Raw genomic sequence first — 27,567 nt, forward strand, 5'->3', positions numbered from 1 at the left:
GATAGTTTTTTGGCTACTGCTAATGCAATTTTTATAAATTCTTTCTGATATTTATTCATTTTAAGTTGTGGTCTTATTCCTTCAACATCACCCAATAACAAAAATCTTGGGTTGTATGGAAGTTGTATTCCGATAATCTGTTCTAGAAAACTTCTTAAATTTGTCCAAAAAGGTTGTATTTTTGAACAGGACCAAGTAGAATGAAAAAAAGTACCAATTGCTTGATTGCACCGAAAACATTGGTCAGATAAACTTGAATTAATTCTCTTTAATTTTTGTGGTGTGATATATAATTGATGCAGAAAGTTATATTGTACTGGTCTGTGTTGTTGAAGGAGTGTGGGAGTGCTACCAAAGGTTAGCCTCCATGTGTCCGGGTAATGGTATCTAGATACCCCTCCCTGACCCTGCACACCATGACGGGGTCAGACCACGTGAAAGCAAATCCAGCACTTCCACTCGAATATTGATTTCTCAAACTTCAAGTAACCCTTGCTTTCCCTCTCTCTCTGTCCCTCCCCTGTCTTAGTTCTCCGATTAGTTTCAATAGACAATAGGTGCAGGAGGAGGCCATTCGGCCCTTCGAGCCAGCACCGCCATTCAATGTGATCATGGCTGAACATTCTCAATCAGTACCCCGTTCCTGCCTTCTCCCCATACCCCCTGACTCCGCTATCCTTAAGAGTTCTATCTAGCTCGCTCTTGAATGCATTCAGAGAATTGGCCTCCACTGCCTTCTGAGGCAGAGAATTCCGCAGATTCACAACTCTCTGACTGAAAATGGTTTTCCCCATCTCAGTTCTAAATGGCCTACCCCTTATTCTTAAACTGTGGCCCCTTGTTCTGGACTCCCCCAACATTGGGAACATGTTTCCTGCCTCTAACGTGTCCAACCCCTTAATAATCTTATACGTTTCGATAAGATCTCCTCTCATCCTTCTAAATTCCAGTGTATACAAGCCTAGTCGCTCCATTCTTTCAACATACGACAGTCCCGCCATTCCGGGAATTAACCTAGTAAACCTACGCTGCACGCCCTCAATAGCAAGAATATCCTTCCTCAAATTTGGAGACCAAAACTGCACACAGTTCATTGTCAATTACTGATTATTATGCCTCATTGTCACCTTCCCCTCAGCTAACAATGTACCATTCTACATTCAGGGGAACAGCGTCCCCTTTGATCTATGTTTTCACACCTTGCCCTGCCGTATCTCAATGTCTCCCTCTTCCCAGACTCTCAATCTGAAGAAGGGTCTCAACCCAAAACATCATCCATTCCTCCTCTCCAGAGATGCTGCTTGTCCCATTGAATTACTCCAGCACTTTGTATCTATCTTCCACTCGAAGAGCAGCCATGTTGATTTTTGCCCCAATAAGATCATTCAGATATCTTAAATAGTTAAGCATTGACTATTGTAGTCAGAAGCATTAACAAAAAGCAGGGAAGTGTAAATATTGCAGTGAGCAAGTATAGAAATACACCTCTACCTTGTTTAACTCACAAAGATAGACACAAAGTGCTGGAGTAACTCAGCGGGACAGGCAGCATCTCTGGAAAGAAGGAATGGTTGACATTTCGGGTCAAAACTCTTCTTCAGACTGATGTCAGGAGAGAGGGAGATAAATAGATAAGGAAGTGTAAGGTTATGAAAATAGGACATAGGGAATGGAGATCAAGGAAAATGTAGAATAGATCATTGTTAGCCGGGAGAAGGTAACCGAGATGAGAAAACATTTCTTCACACAGAGAGTGGTGAGTCTGTGGAATTCTCTGCCACAGAAGGTAGTTGAGGCCAGTTCATTGGCTATATTTAAGAGGGAGTTAGATGTGGCCCTTGTGGCTAAAGGGATCAGGGGGTACGGAGAGAAGGCAGGCACAGGTTACTGAGCTGGATGATCAGCCATGATCATATTGAATGGCGGTGCAGGCTCGAAGGGCCGAATGGCCTACTCCTGCACCTATTTTCTATGTCTATCTTTCTACAACAAAGCAAACAGAGATCAAATTTATTCGGAGACAGTAAGGCTGGTCGGAGAACTGGGAAGGGGGAAGGATGCAGAAAGAGGGAAAGCAAGGGCTACCTGAAGTTAGAGAAGTCAATGTTCATACCGCTGGGGTCTAAGCTGCCCAAGTTAAATATGAGGTGCTGTTCCTCCAATTTGCGCTGGGCCTCACTCTAACAATCGCGGAGGCCCATGACAGAAAGGTCAGTGTGGGAATGGGAGGGGGAGTTAAAGTGTTTGAGCTCTTACCTCACTATTGAAATCAAAATAGACCTCAATCACCTACAGCTCATTCTTCTTGTAAGAAGACATGTAATAAGTAAAACCTAGAGAGGAAGTGGAAATACTTGATACCACATTGATCAATTCAAATGTGCCCTAGTTTTTGCATTCTTGTACTTGTTAACAAAACATTTGACAATTTAACAAAGTTAAATAATGTTTCCACAGAGTGAAATATTGAATGTTGGGTTGGTAAGAATTTCTTTGATTTATGCGCAGGTTTTGCGGCTACAACAAATCAAAGCATATATCCGACGACAAAAGAATCTATTACCCAAATGGCCACAGTGAGTATTGAACCTGCAAGCGTTTGCAATTAACTAGAGAAAATGTTGGAAATGCTCAGCGGGTCAGCGGCATCTCATTTGTCAGGCTGCTGTTTGCGGGAGGCTTGCAGGGCACAAATTGGTAACTACACTCGCCTGCCTTGTATTGTAACGGTGGCAACGCATCTAAAAACAGTTCCTTGGCTGTGCGCTGTTTTGAGACATGCAAAAGGAGTTATATAAATGAAAGCTCTTTCTCTCGTTAAAGGGATGCCACACTGTGCATCTGTTCCCTCTATCGAGCGACTAGGAGCACCATCTCCTACAGTAGTTACTTTCAGAATATTTGTTCATGACCATTGATTTTCAGTGTCATCAGGTGGGAAATTATGTTTTTCCTCTGTTACAAGCATATGAATTAGGAACAAGATTAGCCCCTTAGTCCTGCTCCACCATTTAATGTGATCGTGATCGATATTACAGTGATCACATCTTCCCATTCCTATGTATCCACTGTAACTTTTCACCCCTTGCTTGTATCTGTCTGCATCATCTGGCTTATAAATATTCAAAGATTCTGCTTCCACACTCCTTTGGGGAACAGTGAGCCCTCTGAGAGAACATAAATTGCCTCATCCCTGCCTTAAATGGGTGACGCACTTAGTTTCAAATAGTGATCCCTACTTCTTGATTTTTTCCCAGGAGGAAACATCCTTGCCACATCTACCCCATCAAGACTCATTAGGATTATATAGGTAGCATTCTAGTGTCCTTCATTCTTCAAACAACAGCAATAAAGACCTGGCCTCTCCAACGTTTTTTCATAAGATAGCCTGCCCCTTTACGGCCATAATAAGAAAGCTTCTCTGAATTACTTTAGTTTAGTTTAGTTTAGTTTAGAGATACAGTGCGGAAACAGGTTCTTCAGCCCACCGAGTCCCCTCCGGCCAACAATCACCGTACACGAACATTATCCTACACACATGCAAGGGACAATTTGCAATTTTTACCGAAGCCAATTAACCTGCACACCTGTATGTCTTTGGAATTTGCGAGGAAACTGGGGCACCTGGAGAAAACCCATGCAGGTTCACTGGGAAAACGTACAAGCTCCGTAGTCAGGATCTATCGCTGCGCCACCATGCCGACCTATATTTCTAACTGTATTTCATTGGGTTTGTACCTCCAGGTGAATAAAACATTGAGTGAACAGCTCATTGAAAAAATAAAACCTCTCGCAATTAATGACTTCCTCAAAACTGCCCGTAGTTAAGATCGAACCAGGTCTCTGGCACAGTAAGGCAGCAACTCTACCGCTGCTCCACGGTGCCGCCCCAAATACTTCTAATACATTAACATTCTTTATTAAATAAGAGACCAATACCGCACATACTATTACAGGGATGATCTCACCGGCACATACTAGGCAGCACAGTGGCTCAGCTGGTAGAGCTGCTGCCTCACAGCGCCAGAGACATGGGTTCAATCCTCTGGGAGTTCTCCTTGTGAAGGCGTGGATTTCCTCTTGATCCTCTAATCTCCTCCCACATCTCAAAGACAAGCTGGCTTGTAAGTTAATTGGCCTCTGTAAATTACCCCTCGCGTATACGGAGTGGGTGCATAAATGGAATAACAGAGAACTAGTGTGAACAGGTGATCGATGGTCGGCATGGACTCAGTTCCATGCTGTGTCTTATTCACGTATAAAGCCCTAAATGGACATTCCCCCCCCCTACATCAAAAATCTTCGAACCCCCCTCTCTAACTCCAGGTCCCTCAGGTCGGCCGACTTGGGGCTACTCACTATCCCGCGGTCTAGGCTTAAGCTCAGGGGTGACCGCGCTTTTGCGGTTGCAGCTCCTAGACTGTGGAACAGCATCCCTCTCCCCATCAGAGCTGCCCCCTCCATCGACTCCTTTAAGTCCAGGCTCAAAACCTATTTCTACTCCCTAGCGTTTGAGGCTCATTGAGGAGGCGCTGTGAACTGTTTGCGTGCTACTGTATGTTTCATTTTTTTCCCTTAGTACCTAATCAGATGTACAGCACTTTGGTCAACGTGGGTTGTTTTTAAATGTGCTATACAAATAAAATTGACTTGACTTGACTTGTCTCTAAACTAAACTAAAATCGAAGTATAACCCCCCATTTTTCTATTAAACTCACTAGTTCTGATAGTTTTCTTGCCATTACTCTATTCAAAGAGCTCACCCAGACATCCCATCAGAGTTTATATTATTGCAAATGTACTCTACATTTAGCAGTGTCTGCAGTACCTTGGAACTTATTTTCTTCTACTCTTTACTGCTGTATTCCCAGAGCAAAAATAAACTCCTTTTAAGTGGACCTTTACTGCAGCAACGTCAATTGCCTGCTCTCAGCTCGGCATTGAAAGAGAGAAAGGAACCCAGCCTGAGAGAACAGTAGGAGGTTTTCCTTGTACTACTGTAAGCTTGGCCTTGACCAGAGAGTTTAACTTAACACACTCAGCAGAAATAGAACAGAGTGGATTTAAGAGCCCATTTAACAAGCCCTCCAATTTCACTTCCCATGGAAATCAATAAGGCACTCAAGTGGTTAAACTGGAGGGTTAACAGGCGAAACGTGTAGGAAGGAACTGCAGATGCTGGTTTTAACCTGAAGATAAACACAAAATGCTGGAGTAACTCAGCAGGACAGGCAGCATCTCTCCATGGTCTTCAGAATCAGACAAATAATATCTGAGGAGATTTGGCTTTGCTGTATGCACGTTTGAAAAGGAGAGTATCAGAAGGAGTGTATCCTAAATGACAACGTTAGAGCAATAAATAACACTCATTCATTATAAATGGTCATATTTAGCATTGATCTTTTATACATCTAAATTACCAAAGCCTGAGTGAGTTATTCACTTCACCTTCGCCAACAGTGGTTGTTAGTTAGTCTTTGATCCACTGTTAGTTAAGAGATTAGATTAGATTCCATCAGTGACAACCGCGTTGAAACAGGCCCTTCGGCCCATCAAATTCGTGCCAACCAATGATCACCCATGCACCAGTTCTATCCTACACACTCGGGACAATTTACAGAAGCCAATTAACCTACAAACCTGCATGTCTTTGGGATGTGGAAGGAAACAAGAGTACCCGGAGGGAACCGAAGCAGTCACAGGGAGAACGTGCAAACTCCGTACGGACAGCACCCGAGGTCAGGATCGAACCCGGGTCCCTGGCGCTGTAAGGCTCTACCACTCTACCACTGCGCCACTGCGTCGCCCCTTACGAAATTAGAGAAATACTGTTAATTTTCCACATGGTAGCAATGCATGTTAGAAAAATTCTAGCAATACATCTATTAGATCGGAGCCATAGAAATATAAAACAGTAAAGCATTGGAAATGGCCATTCAGCCCACAACGTCTGTGCCGAACAAAACTGGCAAGTTAAATAATCAACTCTGCCTGCATGTGATCAATATCCCTCCATTCCCTCCATATCCATGTGCAAAAGCTTCTTAAACACCACCATCATATCTGCTTCCACCGCTGATCCTGGCCACACATTCAGGCACCCACCACTCACTGTGTAAAATACCTGTCACCTCCTTGCAGAAATGCAGAACCATTGTTCACACACGTGTAGATAGATGGGCCATGCTATTTGTGAAAACATATTTCCTGAAAAGCAATGGTGGCTTTGAGTTACTTTGAATGTATAGCTCGTGTTCCTCTACTGCAGATTAAAATAATTCACCAAATGTTCCTTTCCCATATCACTATATGGGGACTTCTAAGAGTCTAACCATCTATCATTGAATTTCAAAGGGTCAGTCTTCCTGAAAACCTCCGATCTGAACTGCAGCAGACACTAAATCTTCATGTTCATCCAAGATTCCTGATTAGAATAGACCCTAAATATCCCCGTCAATACATTTCTTCATGAAACCCGTGACAACTACCTTCATTCCCACAATTCTGTGACACGGTGGCACAGCGGTAGAGTTGCTGCCTTCCACCGCCAGAGACTCGGGTTCGATCCTGACTATGGGTGCTGACTGTACGGAGTTGTATAAGAAAATAACTGCAGATGCTGGTACAAATCGAAGGTATTCATTTCCAAAATGCTGGAGTAACTCAGCAGGTCAGGCAGCATCTCAGGAGAGAAGGAATGGGTGACGTTTCGGGTCGAGACGTCACCCATTCCTTCTCTCCTGAGATGCTGCCTGACCTGCTGAGTTACTCCAGCATTTTGTGAATAAATACCTTCGACTGTACGGAGTTTGTACGTTCTCCCTGTGACCGCGTGGGTTTTCTCCGAGATCTTCGGTTTTCTCCCACATTCCAAAGACGTACAGGTTTGTATGTCAATTGGCTTGATATAAATGTACAAATCATCCCTCGCACGTGTAGGATAGTGTTAATGTGCGGGGATCGCTGGTCAGTGCGGACGCGATGGGCCGATGGGCCGAAGGGCCTGTTTCCGCGCGGTATCTCTAAACTAAAACTAAACAAAACTCAATTGTATGTATCTTAGATGTGTGTGGACCTTTATAACTCGTTTTTGTAAAGGAAGAAAGCCTGAGTGAGTTATTCACTTCACCTCATACATAGTTTGGTTGAATGGGATGGAAAGTGATGGAAAGCAGGTGTGACTGGCAAGCCAAATATTTTCTGACAAAGATAGACACCAAAAGCTGGAGTAACTCAGCGGGTCAGGCAGCATCTCTGTAGAAAAGGAATAGATGACGTTTCATCTGATGATGTCCATAAGTTATAGGAGCAGAATTAGGAAATTCAGCCCATTAAGTCTACTCCGCCATTCAATCGTGGCTGATCCTTTCTCAACCCCATTCTCCTGCCTTCGCCCACAGTTTCGGGTGGGAACCCTTCTTCAGACATCTCACTGCCCTCCTTTGTGACGTTTTGTATCGAGACCCTTCTTCAGATGGAGAGTCAATTCTTGGAGAACGGTGAAGTGCTGAATTGGTACATGAAGAAACATAGAAAATAGGTGCAGGAGTTTGGCCATTCGGCCCTTCGAGCCGGCACAAGAATAAAAACCAAACTCCAATTCATTATTTCATAATTCAGTAATTCCTGAACCGAACCTGAAATGGTTTGAGGCAAGTTGACTAGCTCTCAGTAATTTTAGGATCTCTTCTCTCCAGAATGATTGCCTGTAGAAGCCATAGGTTTTGAGAATATGGTTGTGTTATGTGGATATCCGGGGCATGTGTGATATTTCTCAATGTTTCTGCAAACAGTTAAACTTCCAGGCCTGCGGACATATGTGGACCCACACACATACGAAGACCCCAGCCAAGCTGTCCATGAGTTTGCAAAGGAGCTGGATTCTTCCTCAATATCCATTGACAAAGTTGTTGGTGCAGGTACTAAACTTTATATATGATTATTTGAGTGCAGATTCCTCTCTCAGGACAATTGGCGGCTATCTCAGTGCTCTCTGCATCAAATTGGACACAGAAGTGGGAGCCTCCACTGATAATCTTATTGCAGTCTCCTCCCTCATTGTTCCTGATGCATGTTTCTAAATTTTCTGGGTACCCACAAATCCGTCCCATCTGTACCATGGCATGGGATGGGGCAGGGGCAAGAAAGTCTCTTTTGGGGCCAGAAATGGCTTTGCTGCCTTTTGGTGCCATGAAAGTACAGATGTGTGACACCTTAATGTGTAGGAAGGAACTGCAAATGCGGGTTTATACTGAAGATAGACACAAAATGCCGGAGTAACTCAGAGGTATCACACAATGCTGGAGTAACTCAGAGGGTCAGGCAGCATTCCTGGAGAGAAGGAATGGGTGACATTTTGGGTCGAGACCCTTCTTCAGTTTCAACCCGAAAAATCACCCATTCCTTCTCTCCAGAGATGCTGCCTGTCCCACTGAGTTACTCCAGCATTTTGTGTCTATCTTCAGTGACATCTTAATGCTATTTGTGAAAGACGCGCACAAACTGATACCTTTATCCAACCTTCACTGAACTGTATTGCTAGGTTTCCCAGTGCAACATCACACTACGGACATAAAGTGCTGGCGTAACTCAGCAGGTCAGGCAGCATCTCCGGAGAACATGGATAGATGACGATTCAGGTCAAGACCCTTCTTCAGGTGACCCGAATAGTCACCTATCCATGTTCTCCAGAGATGCTGCCTGACCTGCCGAGTTACTCCAAGGCAATTTGTCTTTTTGTGTATTAACCAGCATCTGCAGTTCCATGTTTCTAACATCACACTTAAAACTTGTTGGTTTGAGTGGAGCATTCCCTGCTAGTGAATTACATGTTCTGGGAACTGCCAGCGTTTAGCATCACAAGTCTAATCCCCACTGGCAGCTGTTAAAAGGATATTCCACAATATAAGCAACTCTTTTCCAGTTACAGAGCAGTGCTGTTGCTTAATAACTGGGTGAGTTAAAGACGGAAATATGCTCCCTGCCTGGTCCAGTAGGCTGAAGGAAAAGTAAATTAAATCTTCCATCCCTTGATTATGAAGTTTAGGTGACCTCCTAAATGCAACCAAACTGTGCAACGTGGCAGAGATTAATGGCCTTGAACCATCCCGACACTGGGATAGTAAGAGTGACCATGATCCAGACCTTCATTGATAAAGCTAATAACAAACACATTTAAGAAGGGTGGTGAATCTGTGGAATTCATTGCCACAGAAGGCTGTGGAGCCAAGTCAATGGATATTTTTAAGGCACAGCTTGATAGATTCTTAATTAGTTAAGGGTGTCCGGGGTTATGGGGAGAAGGCAGGAGAATGGGGTTAAGAGGGAAAGATAGATCAGCAATGATTGAATGGCGGAGTAGACTTACAGGATACAGATGCAGGATACAGAGCTTTATTTGTCATTCGGTACCGAGGTACCGAACGAAATTACGTTACCAGCAGTCACACAAAAAAAAGAACACAAGACACATGACCCCAACACAAACATCCATCACAGTGACTCCAAACACCCCCTCACTGTGATGGAGGCAACAAAACTTCCGCTCTCTTCCCCACGCCCACGGACAGCCAGCTCGTCCCCGACCGACCCGCACAGTCCCCGCAAGGGGATGGAAGTCCCCGCGGCCGAGCCGCACCGGGTGCTGAAACACCCCACGGCCGAGCTGGGCGATGGAAGGCCCCGCGGCCGTACCGTGCGCAGCTAAGTCCCGCGGCCGAGCCGCGCCGGGTGATGGAAGGCCCCGCGGCCGAGCTGCACCAGCGACTTGATGATGTACCCCCTACCCACAACCTCTGACACCCGTACTAATGCTTTTAACTTGCTTACCACGGCAGGTGATGAGAGAGGGATGGGAGACAGAGCACTGTTTGAAATTACAGCCAGAAATATTGTATTTTTATATCATAGGAGAATTTGGAGAAGTGTGCAGTGGACGTCTGAAGCTACCCTCCAAAAAGGAGGTCACAGTAGCCATCAAAACCCTTAAAGTTGGTTACACGGAGAAACAAAGACGGGATTTCCTGAGTGAAGCAAGCATCATGGGACAGTTTGACCATCCAAACATCATTCATCTGGAAGGGGTGGTCACAAAAAGTAAGGGGCCTGTCTTCACTGAAGCAGCACTTTTACTAATATTCTTCAATGGAAAGGAGGGGAAGCAAATAAGTTTCACTGTCGTCCTGTTGAGTTTCATTGTCTGTATAACTCGTTATCACCTGGACCACAGACAACAATGGACTATCGTGGGCTCCACCTTTCCTAGATCATCGTTACATTTTTGCATATCTTTCATACATTTGTTCTTTATCTCGCTATATCATCATCTATATTGCTCGTTTCCCTTTCCCCTGACTCTCAGTCTGAAGATGGGTTCTCGACCTGAAATGTCACCTATTCCTTTTCTCCAGAGGTGCTGCCTGACCCGCTGAGTTACTCCTGCGTTTTGTGTCTATCCCTATGGGTTTAGTTACCACAATGCACAATATTCAAGGTGTATTATACTCTTACTATTGTCTAATTCACTAACTAAGCTACTTTTACAACTGGTACAGTAATTTGGTTTTAAACAGAGAGATGTTCTTTCAGGCCGTATAAAATGCTTTCTGGTTATTTTTATGGCATTTGCTACCACACCTCCTGGATTCTACATTTCTACATAATAAGGGTTTGATTTGCTTCTCTTCTTAACTCCTCTTTGTCCACAGTGACTGCAAGTACACAAATATGTCTAAGATGGACACAAAGTGCTTAGCGGGTCAGGCAGCATCCCTGGAGAAAAAGGATGGGAACGTTTTGGGTCGGAACCCTTCTTCAGTTTGAAGTAGGGTACCAATCTGAAACAAGTGATGCGGCCTGACCTGCTGAGTTACTCCTGCACTTTGTGTCTATCTTCGGTATGTACCAGCATCTGCAGTTCCTTTTATCAGATTACTTCAACTTTCTTTTAGGTTCATCTAAAGTGAAAAAGACAGGACATACCTAGTGAAGATAGACACAAACTGCTGGAGTAACTCAGCGGACAGGCAGCATCTCTGGAGAGAAGGAACGGGTGAAGTTTCGGATTGAGATCCTTCTTCAGACTGATTAGTTTTAAAGAAGGGTCTCGACCCGAAACGTCACCCATTCTTTTTCTCCAGAGATGCTGCCTGTCCTGCTGAGTTACTCCAGCAGTTTGTGTCTATCTTTGGTTTAAACCAGCATCTGCAGTTCCTTCCTACACATCCAGGACATACTTACAGGTTGATTACTTAGTATTATTACTTGGTATAATTAACAATGGGGACACCTGGCTGTGGGGGGGGGGGGTGGGCATTGAGAACAAAGGGGGACACAGCAAGGGGACCATCAAGAACTAAGAGGGACCCGGTGGGGGGGGGCTGTCAAGAACGAAAGGGGGAACCCAGAAGGGGGTGAGGGTGAGGGTGGGGGGGGGGGGGGGGGGTGAGGGGGGGATGCCACATGCGGAGGCAGGCAGTAGATAGGAATATTTGGTGAATGTTTGCAACTTTGTCGGCACCAAACATGGCGACACTTGTGTACTGCCTAGGTGAGGTCTGCTGTGTGGCTTTATCAGGGTGTATGCAACACAAAGCATTTCAGATACACATGACAAAAAGGTATTATTCAATCATTGTATTAGAACCACAGTAACAACTGCTCTACCATGAAAATTGTGCTGAAACAAAATAATGTTTTTTAATTGATAAATTGATATCACGGTGCATTAACCTTACAATTGCGGACTTTCTACAGGTAAACCTGTCATGATTGTGACAGAATACATGGAAAACGGTTCCTTGGACAGTTTTCTCAGGGTAAGCTGACTGACGGTTCACTAAGGTACAGCAGTTTCAAGTTAAACTCCCTACTTGTTTTGACTTTGACTGAATGCAAAAACTCATCCATTCCCTTTAAGAGACATGATGCCCAGTTCACAGTCATCCAGCTTGTCGGCATGCTACGGGGCATCGCTTCAGGCATGAAGTACCTGTCCGACATGGGCTACGTTCATCGGGACCTGGCTGCTCGCAATATCCTCGTCAACAGCAACCTGGTGTGCAAGGTGTCTGACTTTGGGCTCTCCAGGGTTCTCGAAGACGACCCTGAAGCTGCTTACACAACGCGGGTAAGCAACTCTACTCCTGTCCAGATTATGCGGCCACTTCCTATGACCATAAGTTCATAAGTGATATTTAAAATTTTACTCTGTACAATAAGGTTTTATTAATCGGTTCCATTGAAGGGCCAACATTCAAACAGTCTTATCTGAGTTCTGGGAGTTCCCATGGCTCCAGATACATTCATAAGTTCATGTTCATAAAGTGACAGGAGCAGAATTGGGCCAATCGGCCCAACAAGTCTACTCCGCCACTCAATCATGTTCATCATCATATATATACAGCCGGAAACAGGCCTTTTCGGCCCACCAAGTCCGTGCCGCCCAGTGATCCCCGCACATTAACACTATCCTACACCCACTAGGGACAATTTTTACATTTACCCAGCCAATTAACCTACATACCTGTACGTCTTTGGAGTGTGGGAGGAAACCGAAGATCTCGGAGAAAACCCACGCAGGTCACGGGGAGAACGTACAAACTCCTTACAGTGCAGCACCCGTAGTCAGGATCGAACCTGAGTCTCCGGCGCTGCATTCGCTGTAAAGCAGCAACTCTACCGCTGTGCTACCGCTGTGCTACCGTGCCTTCTCCCCATAACGCCTGACACCCATACTAATCAAGAATCTATGTACCCCTGCCTTAAAAATATCCATTGACTTGGCCCCCACAGCCTTCTGTGGCAATGAATTCCACAGATACACCACCCTCTGACTAAAGAAATTCCTCCTCATCTCCTTCCTAAAGGAATGTCCTATAATTCTGAGGCTGCGCCCTCTGGTCCCAGACTCTCCCACTGGTGGAAACATTCTCTCCACATCCACTCTGTCCAGGCCTTTCACTATTCTCTCTCTTATGTGTCAGTATCATATTTAATACCTTGATAAAAAATCAAGGTGTGCACTGTGTAGAGGATGGCAGTTTATTTTGAAGCAGTCCAAGTCTATTTGATTGCATTTTGACTTGTGCAGTTGTGCTGTAAACTAGTAAGATTAAATGAGAACTTACCAGTTCGAAGTTTGATCTGTATTTTATGAGGAGTTACGATGAGGGACTACGTGAAGACCCCGTCCAGCACGCGTGCGCGACATTCTTCAAAGCAGCGGTGTGGATTCACAGAAAAAACACAACGATTGAAATAAATATAGTAAAGAAAAAATAAGAACTTGATTACCAGTTGATCTGTATAAAAAAGGGTGGGAGCGGAGGGCACGTAGTCCCTCATCGTAACTCCTCATAAAATACAGATCAAACTTCGAACTGGTAAGTTCTCATTTAATCTTACTATTTTATTTCGGAGTCACGTGAGTGACTACGTGAAGACTTCAAAGCTTCTGTGATTCCGAACCGTGTACCAGCTCATGCTTCACTCACTGTCTGAAGACCTTAGAGGGAGGAAGTATGTTATCGCGATCAAGAAACCTGTTTGTGAACAAAAAAGGTTTATTAATGACAACAAAAACAGAGAGCTCCCCAGGGCTCAAATTAAATATTATCTGCAGACTCTAAAATTCTGTCTGCAAATGTAGCAGGTTGCGCCAGCGGTTTATTATAAAACCTTTGGAAAGTTCTTTCCGAGGACCATCCTGCTCTGGCCAGAGTATGGTCAATTGGCACGTCCATTTGACTAGCCGCCGACGTAGATGCAGCCCTGGTGGAGTGAGATTTGTAAACATTCGTATTGACTCCCGCGGACTTAAGCACCTGCTTGAGCCACCTTGAAATGGTTTGGCTCGTCACCTGACCATGAGGCTTCTTGTGGCTTATCCATAAGGCTTTTTCTCTCCCTCTTAAGTTGTATGTTGTGTCTATGTAATTGGCGAGGTGGTCTTGGCACACAGCCGTGGTTCAGATGAATATGCCCAGAACTCCATGACTGGAGGCGTGGTACCTGGTCTAGTTTGTTTGACCAGTCCCTGAATATGGAATGTGAAACAGTCCAATGACTCTGTCATGCTGTCGAGCCTCAGAAGGTGGAGGGATTGTACCCTTTAAGCTGACACTAGTGCCATGAGCATGACTGATTTCAGTGTAAGTTGTTCCAGCGTGAGTGCCCTGGGCGGTGGCCATCCCCTAAGGTACGTCAGCACAATGCTGACATCCCAGATCTGAGTGTACCTTGGTCTGGAGGAGTTAGTATTAAAAATGCCCCTCATGATTTTGATTCCTAGTGGATGGGACCCCAAAGCCAGTTGTCCTGCTGCTGGAACCAAATAAGCTGACAACGCACTCCTGGCTGTATTTATGGTGCTGTAGCTGAGTCCTTCCTGATGTAATCCAACCAGGAATTGCACAACACTGGTGGGTGTCGCTGTAGTGTAGGTAGTTCCTGTTTTGGAGCAATACCGTTCCCATTTTAACAGGGGAGAGAGCGAACGCAGTCCCCCACTACCACAAATTTTGCAGTCGAGTATCCCGCATTTGGGGACATCGCAGGCGTCAGCACACCCGAAGTGCAATGGGATAGCCTTGTCCTGGGAAAACCTCCTGAGTGATCAAGGTATCTCCCCTGCCAGGTAAGTATTCCTTATATTGGTCAGGTATTGTCTCCTGGTGGACTCCCGGTGGGATGCGGTCATCATGTTGATGGCGTCCTCAGACAGTCCCAGGCCCAGTAGAGGTCTTTTTAGAATCTGCAAGCCAGGAGATTGACTCTGTCATGGCACGGGTGACTAATGCCTGACACTGGGTGGATTAATAATTCCGGACTGCTGGGGACGGAATCCAATTGAATCTTCCGTAATACCCGACTGATGAGGCAGAAGGGAGGAAAAGCATAAAAGAACATTTTTCCCCCAATACAGCGTGAATGCATCAACTGCTGCTGCCTCAGGGTCTGGTTCCCAAGCGACATACGTTGGTACCTGGTGATTCAGCCTGGATGCAAATAGATCGATATCTGGTGTGCCATTTTGCTTTGTAATTTCGGCAAATATTTTGGGATTTAACATCCATTTGATGTTATCGTTAAATTTGCGTGACCTGGTGTCTGCCACTGTATTTTTGACCAATTTATCACACGATATTGACTTTATACCACACATGTGGTTGATATAAGCCACCACCGTGGTATTATCTAATTGCAACCGGACATGTGCATGATGCGTATTAGATGCATATGCTTTTAAACCATAAAACGCACCCAACATTTCTAAATAGTTGATACCCCGTGTCTGTAGGCAAGATGATTCAGAATTAGTCCATCTGCCCCCTGTGCTGGATAGCATGTTAGTTGCTCCCCAGCCCAAGGCACTGGCATCCGTTTGAATGGTTAATACTGGGTTGGAGATAATTATGGGACTGGAACTGAGGCTAATGTTCCTTGTCCACCATTGTAACTCTGTAATGGATTCAGCAGTTAAATACATGCTCGGTCAAAGTGACCTGAGTTTTGCTTTAGTTCGTGCACTTTTGTTCTTTGTAAATTTTGGTAGTGCAAAGGCCCAAATTGTACAGCTGGAAAAGCTGCTACCATTTTACCAATAGCTCTAGCTACCTGCCGTATGGTTGGCTGACGTTTATGCATTAGTTCGTGGCATGATAGTGCCAATTGTGATGCTTTCCACTTTGGCAGAGTTACAACCATGCGAACAGTATCAATCGTAAATCCAAGATAGTCCATGGTAGTGGACGGTGTAAAATTGGATTTATCTGGATGTATGACAAACCCCAAAGTTTCAAACAAACGTTTGGTGGCTGCTACTGCCAAAATAGCTGTCTCCAAGGTTTCCCTATCTAAGTACGCCATGACTATATGCTTTTGTTTTGTCAATAATGCCAAGGCGGGTTTTAAGCTTCTAGTGAAACCTTGGAGCGGAGGTTAGTCCATTTGGTAAGGCTTTAAATTGACATAGCTGTTTCATCCAGATAAATTTTTAATTATTTACGGTGCTCCTTGTGTATGGGTACTGAGTAGTAGGCATCTTTTAAATCAATGCCTGCTAGAAAGTACCCTGTAGACACAAATTCCAAAGGTTCATGTTTTGTTCTTTCAATGACACCTTTTGCTAGTAGCCTCACAAGTTCAGCTTGACCCTCTTGTTTGTCTTTGACTGAGAGGGTGAATACCCTTTGGGGTATGTGCTGAACTGGCGGAATGTTTTCATGAACAAGTCAATTTTATAGCCATGAATGCAGGTTAGTATGTATTTGTCATTAGTGATGGTTTCCCATGCATGCAAAAAACAAGTGCAATCTCCTCCCTGTTAGTATAGAGTCCCTACTGCTCATATGCCGAAAGGTACCAGACCCACCTACCTCCATGGTGATTGGTGTTAATTCTTTTTCTGCCTCTTCGCTGGACGATGAGGTGTCTGCTGGGCTGTAGAGGGCTGCTGTTGACGTTGATGTTGTTGTTGGGGGGTGGCGCATTTTCCATGGGGTCCGCTCTGGGCCCTGGCCTAAAAGGCTTACGGGGAATGGTTGCGGACCCCGAGCTTTCACCAGTCCCATATGGTGGTTTATGACTGGTGGACGCCGTGAGGTACTGCCGCCTGGGTTTGTTAGGTCTGCTCGGTCCCAAGCCTGCCCTCACGAGACCAAAGGTCTTGGATTCTTCCTCTAGGTCTTTCACCTTTTTTGGGAGATCCTTTCCAAAAAGCAGAATTGGAGGTTCTGAACCCGGTGTTTTGCAGAGTCCCGCAAACTTAGGGTTGAGGGCAGGCTTGATAATTTCCGTAAACCATTTATTTGGTATTGAGTGGTGCACAGCAGAGCTAGTGTATCTTGCTGATTTGTGGAAATGTCCACACCATCAATGGACCGAGCATATGATGTTATCGCTGCAGTCAGTTTAAGGATTTTCTGGAGCTTCAACTCCAGGTTCCTGCCCCAAATGTCCCCAAATTTGGCTGTTTACAGCTGGTACATTTAATGATGTACAATTTTCTGGGGCTGTGTATAGCTCAAGAGCCTCATTGACCACCCGTTCTTGTAGGGTTTTTGAGGACAGGTGGTCAATGCTGGCTGCAAGTTTCGGCTCTAAAGGCCGACCCCCTCGTGGAATGTCCACGTAGCGGTTGACCACACCCAGCAGCTCTTCCTGATCCTGTACACTCTGCGTACTCCGGACATCTTCAGCCAACAACCCCTCTTCTTGACCAGCCCAGACCTGGTCGCCACTGCTGCCTTCAAACGAAGGTGAGGCAATGGCCAGTGCCCCTAAAGGGCACTGCGGGAGTGCCTGGGCGATCTGGGCCCTCCCTTGGCGAGTCTGCTGCTGCTCTCAGCAGATCTCGCTGGAGCATTGCTCCATAAGCCGTTTTAGGCTTAGGCGGCTGCCAGTGCCGCTGTGTAGCGGTGTAGCATCTTCGTCTGAATCGTCCAGACACTACCGCCCGGTTCTGGCTGCAGGTACCTCCAGCCCGCTGCTCAGGCTGCACTAGCGGTGCTGGGCTCGGCTCGGTAGTTGTGCCGCCTCTTGCCCCCCCTCCAAAGAACGTTCCTCAACGGAAAAACGAACGGGGGCGACTGCAAATTTCTTTCCTCTGGTCTTGGTCATCTTGGGACCTAAAGCAGACCAGAGAGAAAATACTTACGGCCACGGTAGAACTTACCTGTCGGCCCGACTTTTTAGTTTGTAGCGGGAGCACCTTGAACTCCCGTTCGTCGCGGTGCACTGCATGAACGCTAATGTCGCGCACGCGTGCTGGACGGGGTCTTCACGTAGTCACTCACGTGACTCCGAAATAAAATAGAGTAATTGTAAGCTCTAAGACCATAAAGGTTACCAGAGGTCAAATACATAAAAAGGTCTGATATTTATACAACCTAGAACAGTACAGCACAGGAACAGGCCCTTCAGTTCACACTGTCCGTGGGCATGCCTAACATGTCTATGTGCCGATCACAAAGCCTCCGAAATCCCACTATCATATCTGCCTCCACCATGACCACTGGCAATGCGTTCCAGGTACCCTGCACTCTGTGTAAAAATGCTCCCCCGCATATCTCGTTTAAACTTTGCACTTCTCACCTTAAAGCTATGCCCTCTAGTTTTTGGCATTTCGACCCTGGGTAAAAGGTTCATGAGCAATCACCAACCACATCATGACTGTCTTCCGCATCTCTCTCAGTATATCGTATTCAATCGTTTAGTTTAGTGTGGAGATACAGCGTGGAAACAGGCACTTCAGCCCACCGAGTCCGTGTCGACCAACGATCACCCCTGACACTAGTTCTAAACACTAGGAAAAATTTTGCAGAAGCATATTAACCTACAAACCTGCACGTCTTTGAAATGTGAGTTACATGTGAAACCGGAGCACTCGGAAAACCCACATGGTCACAGCGAGAACGTACAAACTCTGTACACACAGAAGCCAACTAAGCTACAAACCTGCATGTCTTTGGAATGTGGGAGGAAACCAGAGCACCATACGGTCACAAGGAGAACATCAAACTATGTACAGCACCCATAGTGAGGATCGAACCCCGGTCTCTGACGTTGTAAGGCAGCAACTCTACCGCTGCACCACTGTGCCACTCCTCATGACTTTATTGATATCTTGATGGCCAGTGGCCCCTGAAGCTTGTTCTGTTGCTCCTCCCACACAGCGTATGTATTACAGCCTATTCTTCCTTCCCGCTTTATCGTCCACTTAATATCGCCAATCTGGGAAGAAGACAGACTTGCTTTTGATGACTTAAAAGTGATTTATAGTTAATGACGTTTTTTTCAAGAGTCAATGTTGTTACAATGTAGAAAACGCACAGCGAGCGATGGGTGTCACAGCATAGACAATAGACAATAGACAATAGGTGCAGGAGTAGGCCATTCAGCCCTTCGAGCCAGCACCGCCATTCAATGCGATCATGGCTGATCACTCAATCAGTACCCCGTTCCTGCCTTCTCCCCATACCCCCTCACTCCGCTATCCTCAAGAGCTCTATCCAGCTCTCTCTTGAAAGCATCCAACGAACTGGCCTCCACTGCCTTCTGAGGCAGAGAATTCCACACCTTCACCACCCTCTGACTGAAAAAGTTCTTCCTCATCTCCGTTCTAAATGGCCTACCCCTTATTCTCAAACTGTGGCCCCTTGTTCTGGACTCCCCTAACATTGGGAACATGTTATCTGCCTCTAATGTGTCCAATCCCCTAATTATCTTATATGTTTCAATAAGATCCCCCCTCATCCTTCTAAATTCCAGTGTATACAAGCATGTGGACTATTCCTTAAAATCACAAAAGTCATATTCTATAACATAATAATATCTAACTTATTTCTTTGTGTGCCTGGGTTGGCATGTTCTACTGCTTTTATTGCAAGTAATTCCTCATGAACCACCTTCAATCCACACGGGAGTTAATCCATTAATTGCATCCTCCACTTTTACCAGTATATAACAATAACATTTTATGTTGACTCCCCCCAAGTCGGCACACATTTCACACAATACCACCAATTAGCTTATTTTATTAGCCATGGGAAAGCTCTAAGATCTGGATATCTGGATATCAAATGGAGGAAATCCCTTGAACTTCATTAACTCCACTTGCTTCTGATAACCTTCGGACAATTACCTGGATGAAACTAAAATAGCACCTTCATCAGAATTCAGTTTACTGAATGTCACTTTGCTTTGTTGCCTCAGGTGTGCTAACCCCACGGCTCATATGGGCACGGTGGTAATCTTTTAAATAAATCATTCATCTTAATAACGTTAATGCAAAGTTCAGCAATACTCAGTAAATCTGCAAAAAGTTGTGATGGTTTTACAGCTGGATTGTAATATTGTCGAATTCTTGCAATTCCAGTTTGGTATAGTATTAGTTTAAAAGCACTCAATGCTTTCATGTGATATTGGGTCCGATATTTTGAGGACAAACATTAGCTCTTGAAAATCCAATAGGACACAACGTGCTGGAGTAACCCGCAGGTCAGAGAAGAGAGAGGGAGTGTTGGGGGTTTTTGGTAGTTAGAGGTTACCTAAAATTGAAGAATTGAACACCTATATCGTTGAGTTGTAAGCTACCCAAGCGGAATATGAGGTGCTGTTCCTCCAGTTTGTGTGTGGCCTCACTGTGGCAACGGAGGTGGCCTAGGACTGAAAGGTCAGTGTTGGAATGGGAAGGGGGGTTCAAATGGTTACCAACCAGGAGTTTCAGTAGGCCTTGGCAGACTGAGCGCAAGTGTTCAGCGAAACAGTCGCCAAAAATAAACTGGTTAAAATAAGATACCATATAATATAATTTTGGCACCAGTGTTTGCCAACCTCTTGGTCTACCTGGCAGTCGTCAGATGGGAGAATGAGAAAGGTGGCTTCCCTACCTCAGAAAATAATCAAAATTATTATCACTAGAAAAATACTGCAATCTTGGTAGACAGTAATGCAGCCCTGTTTTGCAACTCATCACCGTTTATGAGGATTCCTGTAAAAAGGAGATGCAGGAGTGTTTTCAAGATGCTTTTTTTCCAAGATCGTAGCACACAGATGGAACCATCCTCTAAGGAATTGATGTAGGAAACCTTTTTTTTTGCAAGGTGTTGTAATCACTCTAAGATCATCACAAAGTCTATTAGATAAAATGCTGAATGGAATTTGTCACACATTTAATCTGTGGAATTCTCTGCCACAGAAGGCAGTGGAGGCCAATTCACTGAATGTTTTCAAAAGAGAGTTAGATTTAGCTCTTAGGGCTAATGGAATCAAGTGATTATGGGGAGAAAGCAGGAAACGGGGTACTGATTTTGGATGATCAGCCATGATCATATTGGATGGTGGTGCTGGCTCGAAGGGCCGAATGGCCTACTCCTGCACCTATTTTCTATGTTTCTATGTTTGCAAGACCTTCAACTGTGCATCTGTAGAGATGAATTGTCATTAGTTTGAAATTTTGGTATTACAGTAATTCTGTTGTCTGTAAATTTCAGTTAATAATAAAATTCTGAACGCAAGTTTTTTATAATTGCCTTCATCTGCAGCAGTAGAATTTGTTGGGCCTTTTCAACACAATCATTTTTTTTTAAATTTTCTTTTGACTCAATCACAGTCTCCAACACAGGTTCTATGGCGTCGAGCATGACTCCTGAATAACAATACTAACTGAAAATTCAGCAGCCTAACGCAGACTATTTGTTAGGCTGTGACTGTGAGACTGCAGCACTACGATAATAAAACATTAGCTTGCTGTATAACTGCATGTAGCATGTTTAATTTAAAAGCCTTCTAATGTTTCTTCAATGTGAGGTTAATGAATTGGATTTTAGGGATACAGCGTGGAAATAAGCCCTTCGGCCGACCGTGTCCACGCCAACCAGCAATCACCCCACACACCAGCACTATCCTGCAATGAGGAACAATTCACAATTTACACGTCAATTGACCTATAAACCTGGACGTCTTTGGAGTGTGGGAGGGGACCGGCGCATGCAGAGAAAACCCACACAGATCACGGGGAGAACGTACAAACTCCGTACAGACAGAACCCGTAGTCAGGATCGAACCCGGGTCTCTGGCGCTGTAAGGCAGCAACTCTACAGCTGCGCCACAGTGCCGCCCAATTAAAAACCATTCAGAATGAAAGAAACAAAAGGTGACAAAGGATAAATAGCTTTTACTTTCATACGTTTATATTACATGTAAAAGATTGCAGAGCAACACAGATTATCCAGACCTGTGTGGCGGGGGGGGGAGGGGGAAGAAAAGTCAACAATTTCTTCCCCTCCCCCCAACAGATGCTGCTCGGTTTGCTGAGTTCCTCCAGCTGGGAGAGAGGGTGGGGGGTGGGGGGGTTATTTTTTGCTTCAACTTTCAGCATCTGCAATCTATTATGTCTGCAGATTATACAGCATCAATGACAAATCTTGCAGAAGATGCATATCTGGGCCAAAATCAAAATCCTTCAGAGTAATAGTTGCCAGCGGCCAACTTCCTGATAAAATAAACTAACACTCCCTCACTCCCTCAGGGCAGCACGGTGGCGTAGCGGTAGAGTTGCTGCCTTACAGCGCCAGAGACCTAGGTTCGATCCTGACTTCGGGTGCTGTCTGTACGGAGTTTGTACATTCCCCCCGTGGGATTTCTCCTGGTCCTCTGGTTTCTTCCCACACTCCAAAGTTTGTATGCTAATTGGCTTGGTAAAATTGTAAATTGTCCCTAGTGTGTGTAAGTTAGTGTTAGTGTGCGGGGATCGCTGGTCGGCGCAGACTCGGTGGGCCGAAAGGCTTGTTTCCACGCTGCATCTGTAAACTCAACTAAATTAAACAAGAAGTAAGTAATCGGAAATACTCATGTTTCTGGTTTATGTTAGAGTGGTGCGTATTGTTCTGGCCTACAGTTTAAACATAAACTGATCACTCAATTATTTCCCGATCCTTTGGATGAAAGCCATTGCAGGAAGCCGTTTGTGTTGTCACACTAACAACACCTCAAAAGGCTCGTTGCAACCTATGTCACATTTCGGAGGCATCCGGCTTTGTGACAGTTCTCGTTCGGGCTGTGCCAGTCAGGAGTTGTGCAATCAAATTGTACCAAAAGCTTTGAGGACAGACACAAATCGCTGGAGTAACTCAGCGGGACAGGCAACATCTCTGGAGAGAAGAAATGGGTGACGTTTTGGGTCGAGACCCTTCTTCAGGCATTTGGTGTCTATCTTTGGTTTAAACCAGCACCTGCAGTTCCTTCCTACACATTTCGTCTGTACCAAAAGCTTTCATTCTTGAGTGTCCCTTATTGACTGAAGACGATAAACTGCTTTTAAAACCCATCATTTTATGACTTGAAACGGGCAAAGAATATGAACTATTCATGCACACAAGATAGAATGAAACAAATAAAAGGATTCTAAATAGCTGTAAGCTGACAGCTGGCATGTAGTTTATGCTGATGAAGGTGAGAGCTATAATTAACACTGATTTATTTCCGTCGAGTCGACTCCTTGTTATCCTTCCTTAATATTCCCTTTCTCTGGAGCTAGTATACCAATGCCACGCTAAAGTAATTTTTAAGACCTAAATCATTTCATCTGTTATCACTGCCAAATGTACATTGCCCAGGTGCATTCATAGTATGGGTTTCTAAAGTGTTTACTCATGTGTTAAAAAGGCTCCTCTTGATTTATGATAAATGTTAACATTTTAATTGTGCTGATCGTTATCGGCATCTTATGGTTTCTGAGCTGTTGATTAGATGTGGGAAAGTCTTTTTGGAGCAGATTAATTAATGGAATGTGCTGGAAGGAACTGCAAACGCTGGTTTACACCGAAGATAGACACAAAAAGCTGGAGTAACTCAGCCGGTCAGGCAGCATCTCTGGAGAAAAGGAATAGTCTGAGGAAGGGTCTCGACCCGAAACATCACCTATTCCTTTTCTCCAGCCTGACCCGCTTAGTTACCCCAAATTTTTGTATCTGCGTATCTGAATTAATGGGATGTCTTATTTTGTATGGGTGTTCTCTCTTTCGGAATAGAAGGTAGAAGCCAGAGGAAAAGAAGAAAAGAACCCAGCAAATAAGAATCAACTGAAAAATAATGTTAGTTTAAATTTAGTTTAGAGATACAGTGCAGAAATGTGGCACGGTGGCGCAGCGGTAGAGTTGCTGCCTTACAGCGAATGCAGCGCCGGAGACTCAGGTTCGATCCTGACTACGGGTGCTGTACTGTACGGAGTTTGTACGTTCTCCCCGTGACCTGCGTGGGTTTTCTCCAAGATCTTCGGTTTCCTCCCACACTCCAAAGACGTACAGGTTTGTAGGTTAATTGGCTGGGCAAATGTAAAAATAAAAAAATTGTCCCTAGTGGGTGTAGGATAGTGTTAATGTGCGGGGATCGCTGGGCGGCACGGACCAAGCGCTGTATCTCTAAAAAAACCAAAACAGGCCCTTTGGCACACCAGCGATCCCCGTACATTAACACTATCCTACAAACTCTAGGGACAATTTTACACTTATACCAAGCCAATTAATCTACAAACCAATTAACCTATAAATCTGTACATCTTTAGAGTGTGGGAGGCAACCGAATATCTTGGAGAAAGGCCATGCGGTCATGGGGAGAACATACAAACTCAGTACATTTGTCACCCGTAGTCGGGATGGAACCCGTGTCTACCGCTGCACCACCGTGCGGCCCTTAATTCCAGAGGAAGATGTTTTAGGTTCATTGGGAAAGCAGCCCCTACTGAATCAACTTAATATTGTTGTTGTCAACATTCCTGCTCCCCAACTAAAGGGGGAGAAATGGGTTGGAATAACTTAAATAAGAGATAGGTCAACTGGGTGGCGCACTGAATGGCTGCTTCACAGAGCCAGGTACCTAGGTACCAGCCTGACCTGCATCGCCTTCTGCAACATTGGTCCTGTGACTGCATGGTTTTCACCTGGATGCTCTGGTTTCCTCCCACATGCCAAAGACATGCAGGTTGGTAAGTTAACTGACCCCTGTAAATTGCCCCCCAAGTGTGAAGGTGAGTGGTAGAAACTGGTGGGAATTGATGCGAGGAGAAAAGAAAGGGAGATCATTGTAGAATTAGTGAAATGGGTAATAGACGGACAGTGTAGACTCGTTGAACCGAAGGCCTTGTTTCTGTAATATGTTTCTCTGTGATTCTCACTCATTGGAAATATCATCAACGATTGTCGCTTGTGAACTTCTTATAGAGTTACATGATCTACACGATTTACATTGTTAGACCTGAAGTTATGATGATATAAGCAAGGGCATAATAACAGCAGCGCAGCAATAGAGGAAGTGATAAGTAGAAAGACGTGTTCTGTTTGAGAGCACTTGCAGTGGAGCAGGAGGAGGAGAAGTTGGCTTTGGAGTGACCAAAGGACCTTGGGAATACACATGGGCTTTGTGAAGGAAAGTTAGTGCCTTAGAGTTATAAAATTGTACAGCATAGAAACAGGCTATTCAGCACAACTCGTTCATGCCAGCCAGTGGGAACACTTTCATATTAATCCCACCACCTCGCACTTGGCTCATAGCCTTCTGTGCCAAAGTGATTTAAATGCTTATCCGAACAATTTTTTAACAGTGTCAGCAAACCAAGTTCAACCACTCTCTCAGGCAATGCATTCAGATCTTTGCCACTCTCTGGGTGAAGAAGGTCCCTTTCATATCGCTCTAAATCCCTTCCCGCATCTATATACTATAATTCTCGTTTGTTTGTTTGTTTGTTCCTGAACTACAGCCAAAACGGTACACGATAGTGCAACAATTTTAGGCCCACCTCACTCACCGTCGTCCCTTTGGTGCTAATGGAAGAAGTTTCATTGAAATCGGTGTTATATTTTTTAAGTTATTCACATATTAAAGTTTAAATCTATCTCCTAGGGAGGCAGGGGGAGGGACGGAGGGAGGGGGGAGGATGGAGGTATAAGGGGGGTTGAGGGGGATGGAGTGGGGGGGAGGGAGATGGGGACGGGGGAGAGGGGAGAGGGGAGAGAGGTCTGGGGAGGGAGGGGGAAGGGGAGAGGGGAGGGGGACCAGGGGGGAGGGGAGGGAGGGGGGGAAAGGGGGAGAGTGGGAGGAGGAGAGAGGGGAGTGGGGGGGGAGTGGGGGGGGGGGGGGGGGAGAGGGTGCTGCACCAATGCAGGAGAGGTTTGGGCCCAACGGGTCGACTTAGTCTAGTATACCCTAAATCTATGGTCTCTAGTTTTATCTACTTGTTTGTGGCAGTCTACTCTGTCATTACCACTTTGACTTTTGTGCACTTGAATCGTGTCACCTCACTAACCTTCCCTATTGCAGGGAGAACAGTACTCGCTCCAAAGGTAGACACAAAATGCTGGAGTAATTCAGGTCAGACAGCATCTCTGGAGAACATGGATAGATGACGTTTCAAGTCGAGATCCTTCTTTAGACTAATTGTAGGGGGGGAGAAGAAAGCTGGAAAAAGGGAGTTCTCACTCCAAAGATAGACACAAAATGCAGGAGTAACTCAGCGGGTCACTGAGCATCTGTGGAGAAAAGGAATAGGTGGCATTTCGGGTCGAGACGTCGCAACATCGGGTGATCAGCCATGATCACAATGAATGGCGGTGCTGGCCGAATGGCCTCAACCTGCACCTATTTTCTATGTTTCGATGTTTCCAGAGATGCTGCTTGATCCGCTGAGTTACTCCAGCATTTTGTGTCTATTTTCGGTGTATTCCTGCATCTTCAATTGGAGGAACAGCATCTCATATTTCGCTTGGGCAGCTTACTGCCCAGTGGTATGAATATTGATTTCTCTCACTTCAGATAGCCCCGGCATTCCCTCCCCCTCTATCCTTCACCCAACCAAGTTGCACAAGCTTCTCATTTTCGCCAAACAAACAGCTAACAATGGCTTGTTTCCTTTATCATCGTTACTTTTTTGCATATCTTTCATTCATTGTTCTTTATCTCTCTACATCATCATCTATATCTTTTGTTTCCTTTATCCCTAACCAGTCTGAAGGAGGATCTCGACCCAAAATGTCAGCCATTCCTTCTCTCCAGAGATGCTGCCTGTCCTGCTGAGTTACCTCAGCATTTTGTGTCTAACTTCGCTTAAAACCAATGACTGCAGTTCCTTCCTACACTGATCACACTCCTGCTGTCTCTTATCAAGCTTGAACTGTTTCATACCAGGCAACATCTTGGTAATCCCCAAGCACCCTCGCTAGGAAATCGCTTTGAAATCCACCATGTAACAAGCAAAATGGTGTGATTTCTATTCTCAACACTTTACTCCTTTCGAACCTGTGAGGGTACTCATAATTCTTTCGGATATTTCTCCACCTCATGCATATACGTCCAATGCTCCTAAAGTCATTCCTCAGTAACGTTTAAGTTATGTGTCTCCTTTTGGACTTGCTGTCAAATGTGCTGAGTGATGGTTAGCCATCTTCTTTGGAGTTTGCTTGCAACCCAAGAGACTTTCGCATTGAAAATCAAAAACACATTTCAGATGCTGGAGACCTATAATTAGAGCTGAAAATGCTTGAAAGGCTCAGCAGGTCAGGCTGCATGTATGGGAAGAGAAACAGAGCTAACGTTTCAGGTCGAAGACTCTTCGTCGGATACTTGTATTGATGTGACCTTGCCAGTAAATTGTTATCATCTCACTTCCTTACTGAACTGACACCTTTTCTGACAATCGGCAGCTGGATTATTGAGGTTTTTGAAATTTATTGTGGTTCGGAGACTCATTAGCTGCTTGAGCAGCGATAAAGGATAATTATTGCCGATGAATGTGATCCAAGGCTGCTTCTTTGTTGCCGCTGAAGAAATCCCACTCTCACAGATCACACATTCGCAAGCCGCATTGTCTGCTGAGTTTCCTGCCATTTCTTCACTTGGAAGAATGATTTTCTTCTCCTTTCAATGAATTATTTTGCCACATTCTTCACGATTTAGAAAGAAAAATAGGGCGAGAGAAGTAGATTCACTTCAAATAGCAACTTGAATGCTGGCAAAAGAAGCAGGAAATGCTTACGTGTTTAGCGATTGGGATTTGGTTAGTTTAGTTTAGAGTTT

General features: G+C 44.9%; 1 protein-coding gene and 1 non-coding gene across 4 annotated transcripts in view; one reads left to right on the forward strand and one right to left on the reverse strand.

Annotated features, from left to right (window-relative positions):
- Positions 1–27,567, forward strand: part of epha3 (eph receptor A3) — a 251,299-nt gene that overhangs the window by 184,096 nt on the left and 39,636 nt on the right. For 2 of the 3 annotated variants that reach the window (XM_078409603.1, XM_078409604.1), the window contains exons 9-13: positions 2,509–2,576; positions 7,794–7,919; positions 9,910–10,095; positions 11,755–11,816; positions 11,918–12,127. In XM_078409603.1, the coding sequence (XP_078265729.1) occupies positions 2,509–2,576; positions 7,794–7,919; positions 9,910–10,095; positions 11,755–11,816; positions 11,918–12,127 (652 nt within the window). The remainder of the gene's footprint in view (positions 1–2,508; positions 2,577–7,793; positions 7,920–9,909; positions 10,096–11,754; positions 11,817–11,917; positions 12,128–27,567) is intronic. The other variant, XM_078409605.1, reaches the window with a different exon arrangement.
- On the reverse strand, positions 14,480–14,643 carry LOC144599041 (U1 spliceosomal RNA). Its single transcript, XR_013547955.1, has one exon. It is a non-coding gene; the product is annotated as a U1 spliceosomal RNA (small nuclear RNA).

Source organism: Rhinoraja longicauda, chromosome 12 (genome assembly GCF_053455715.1).
Source record: "Rhinoraja longicauda isolate Sanriku21f chromosome 12, sRhiLon1.1, whole genome shotgun sequence".
NCBI lineage: Eukaryota > Metazoa > Chordata > Chondrichthyes > Rajiformes > Arhynchobatidae > Rhinoraja > Rhinoraja longicauda.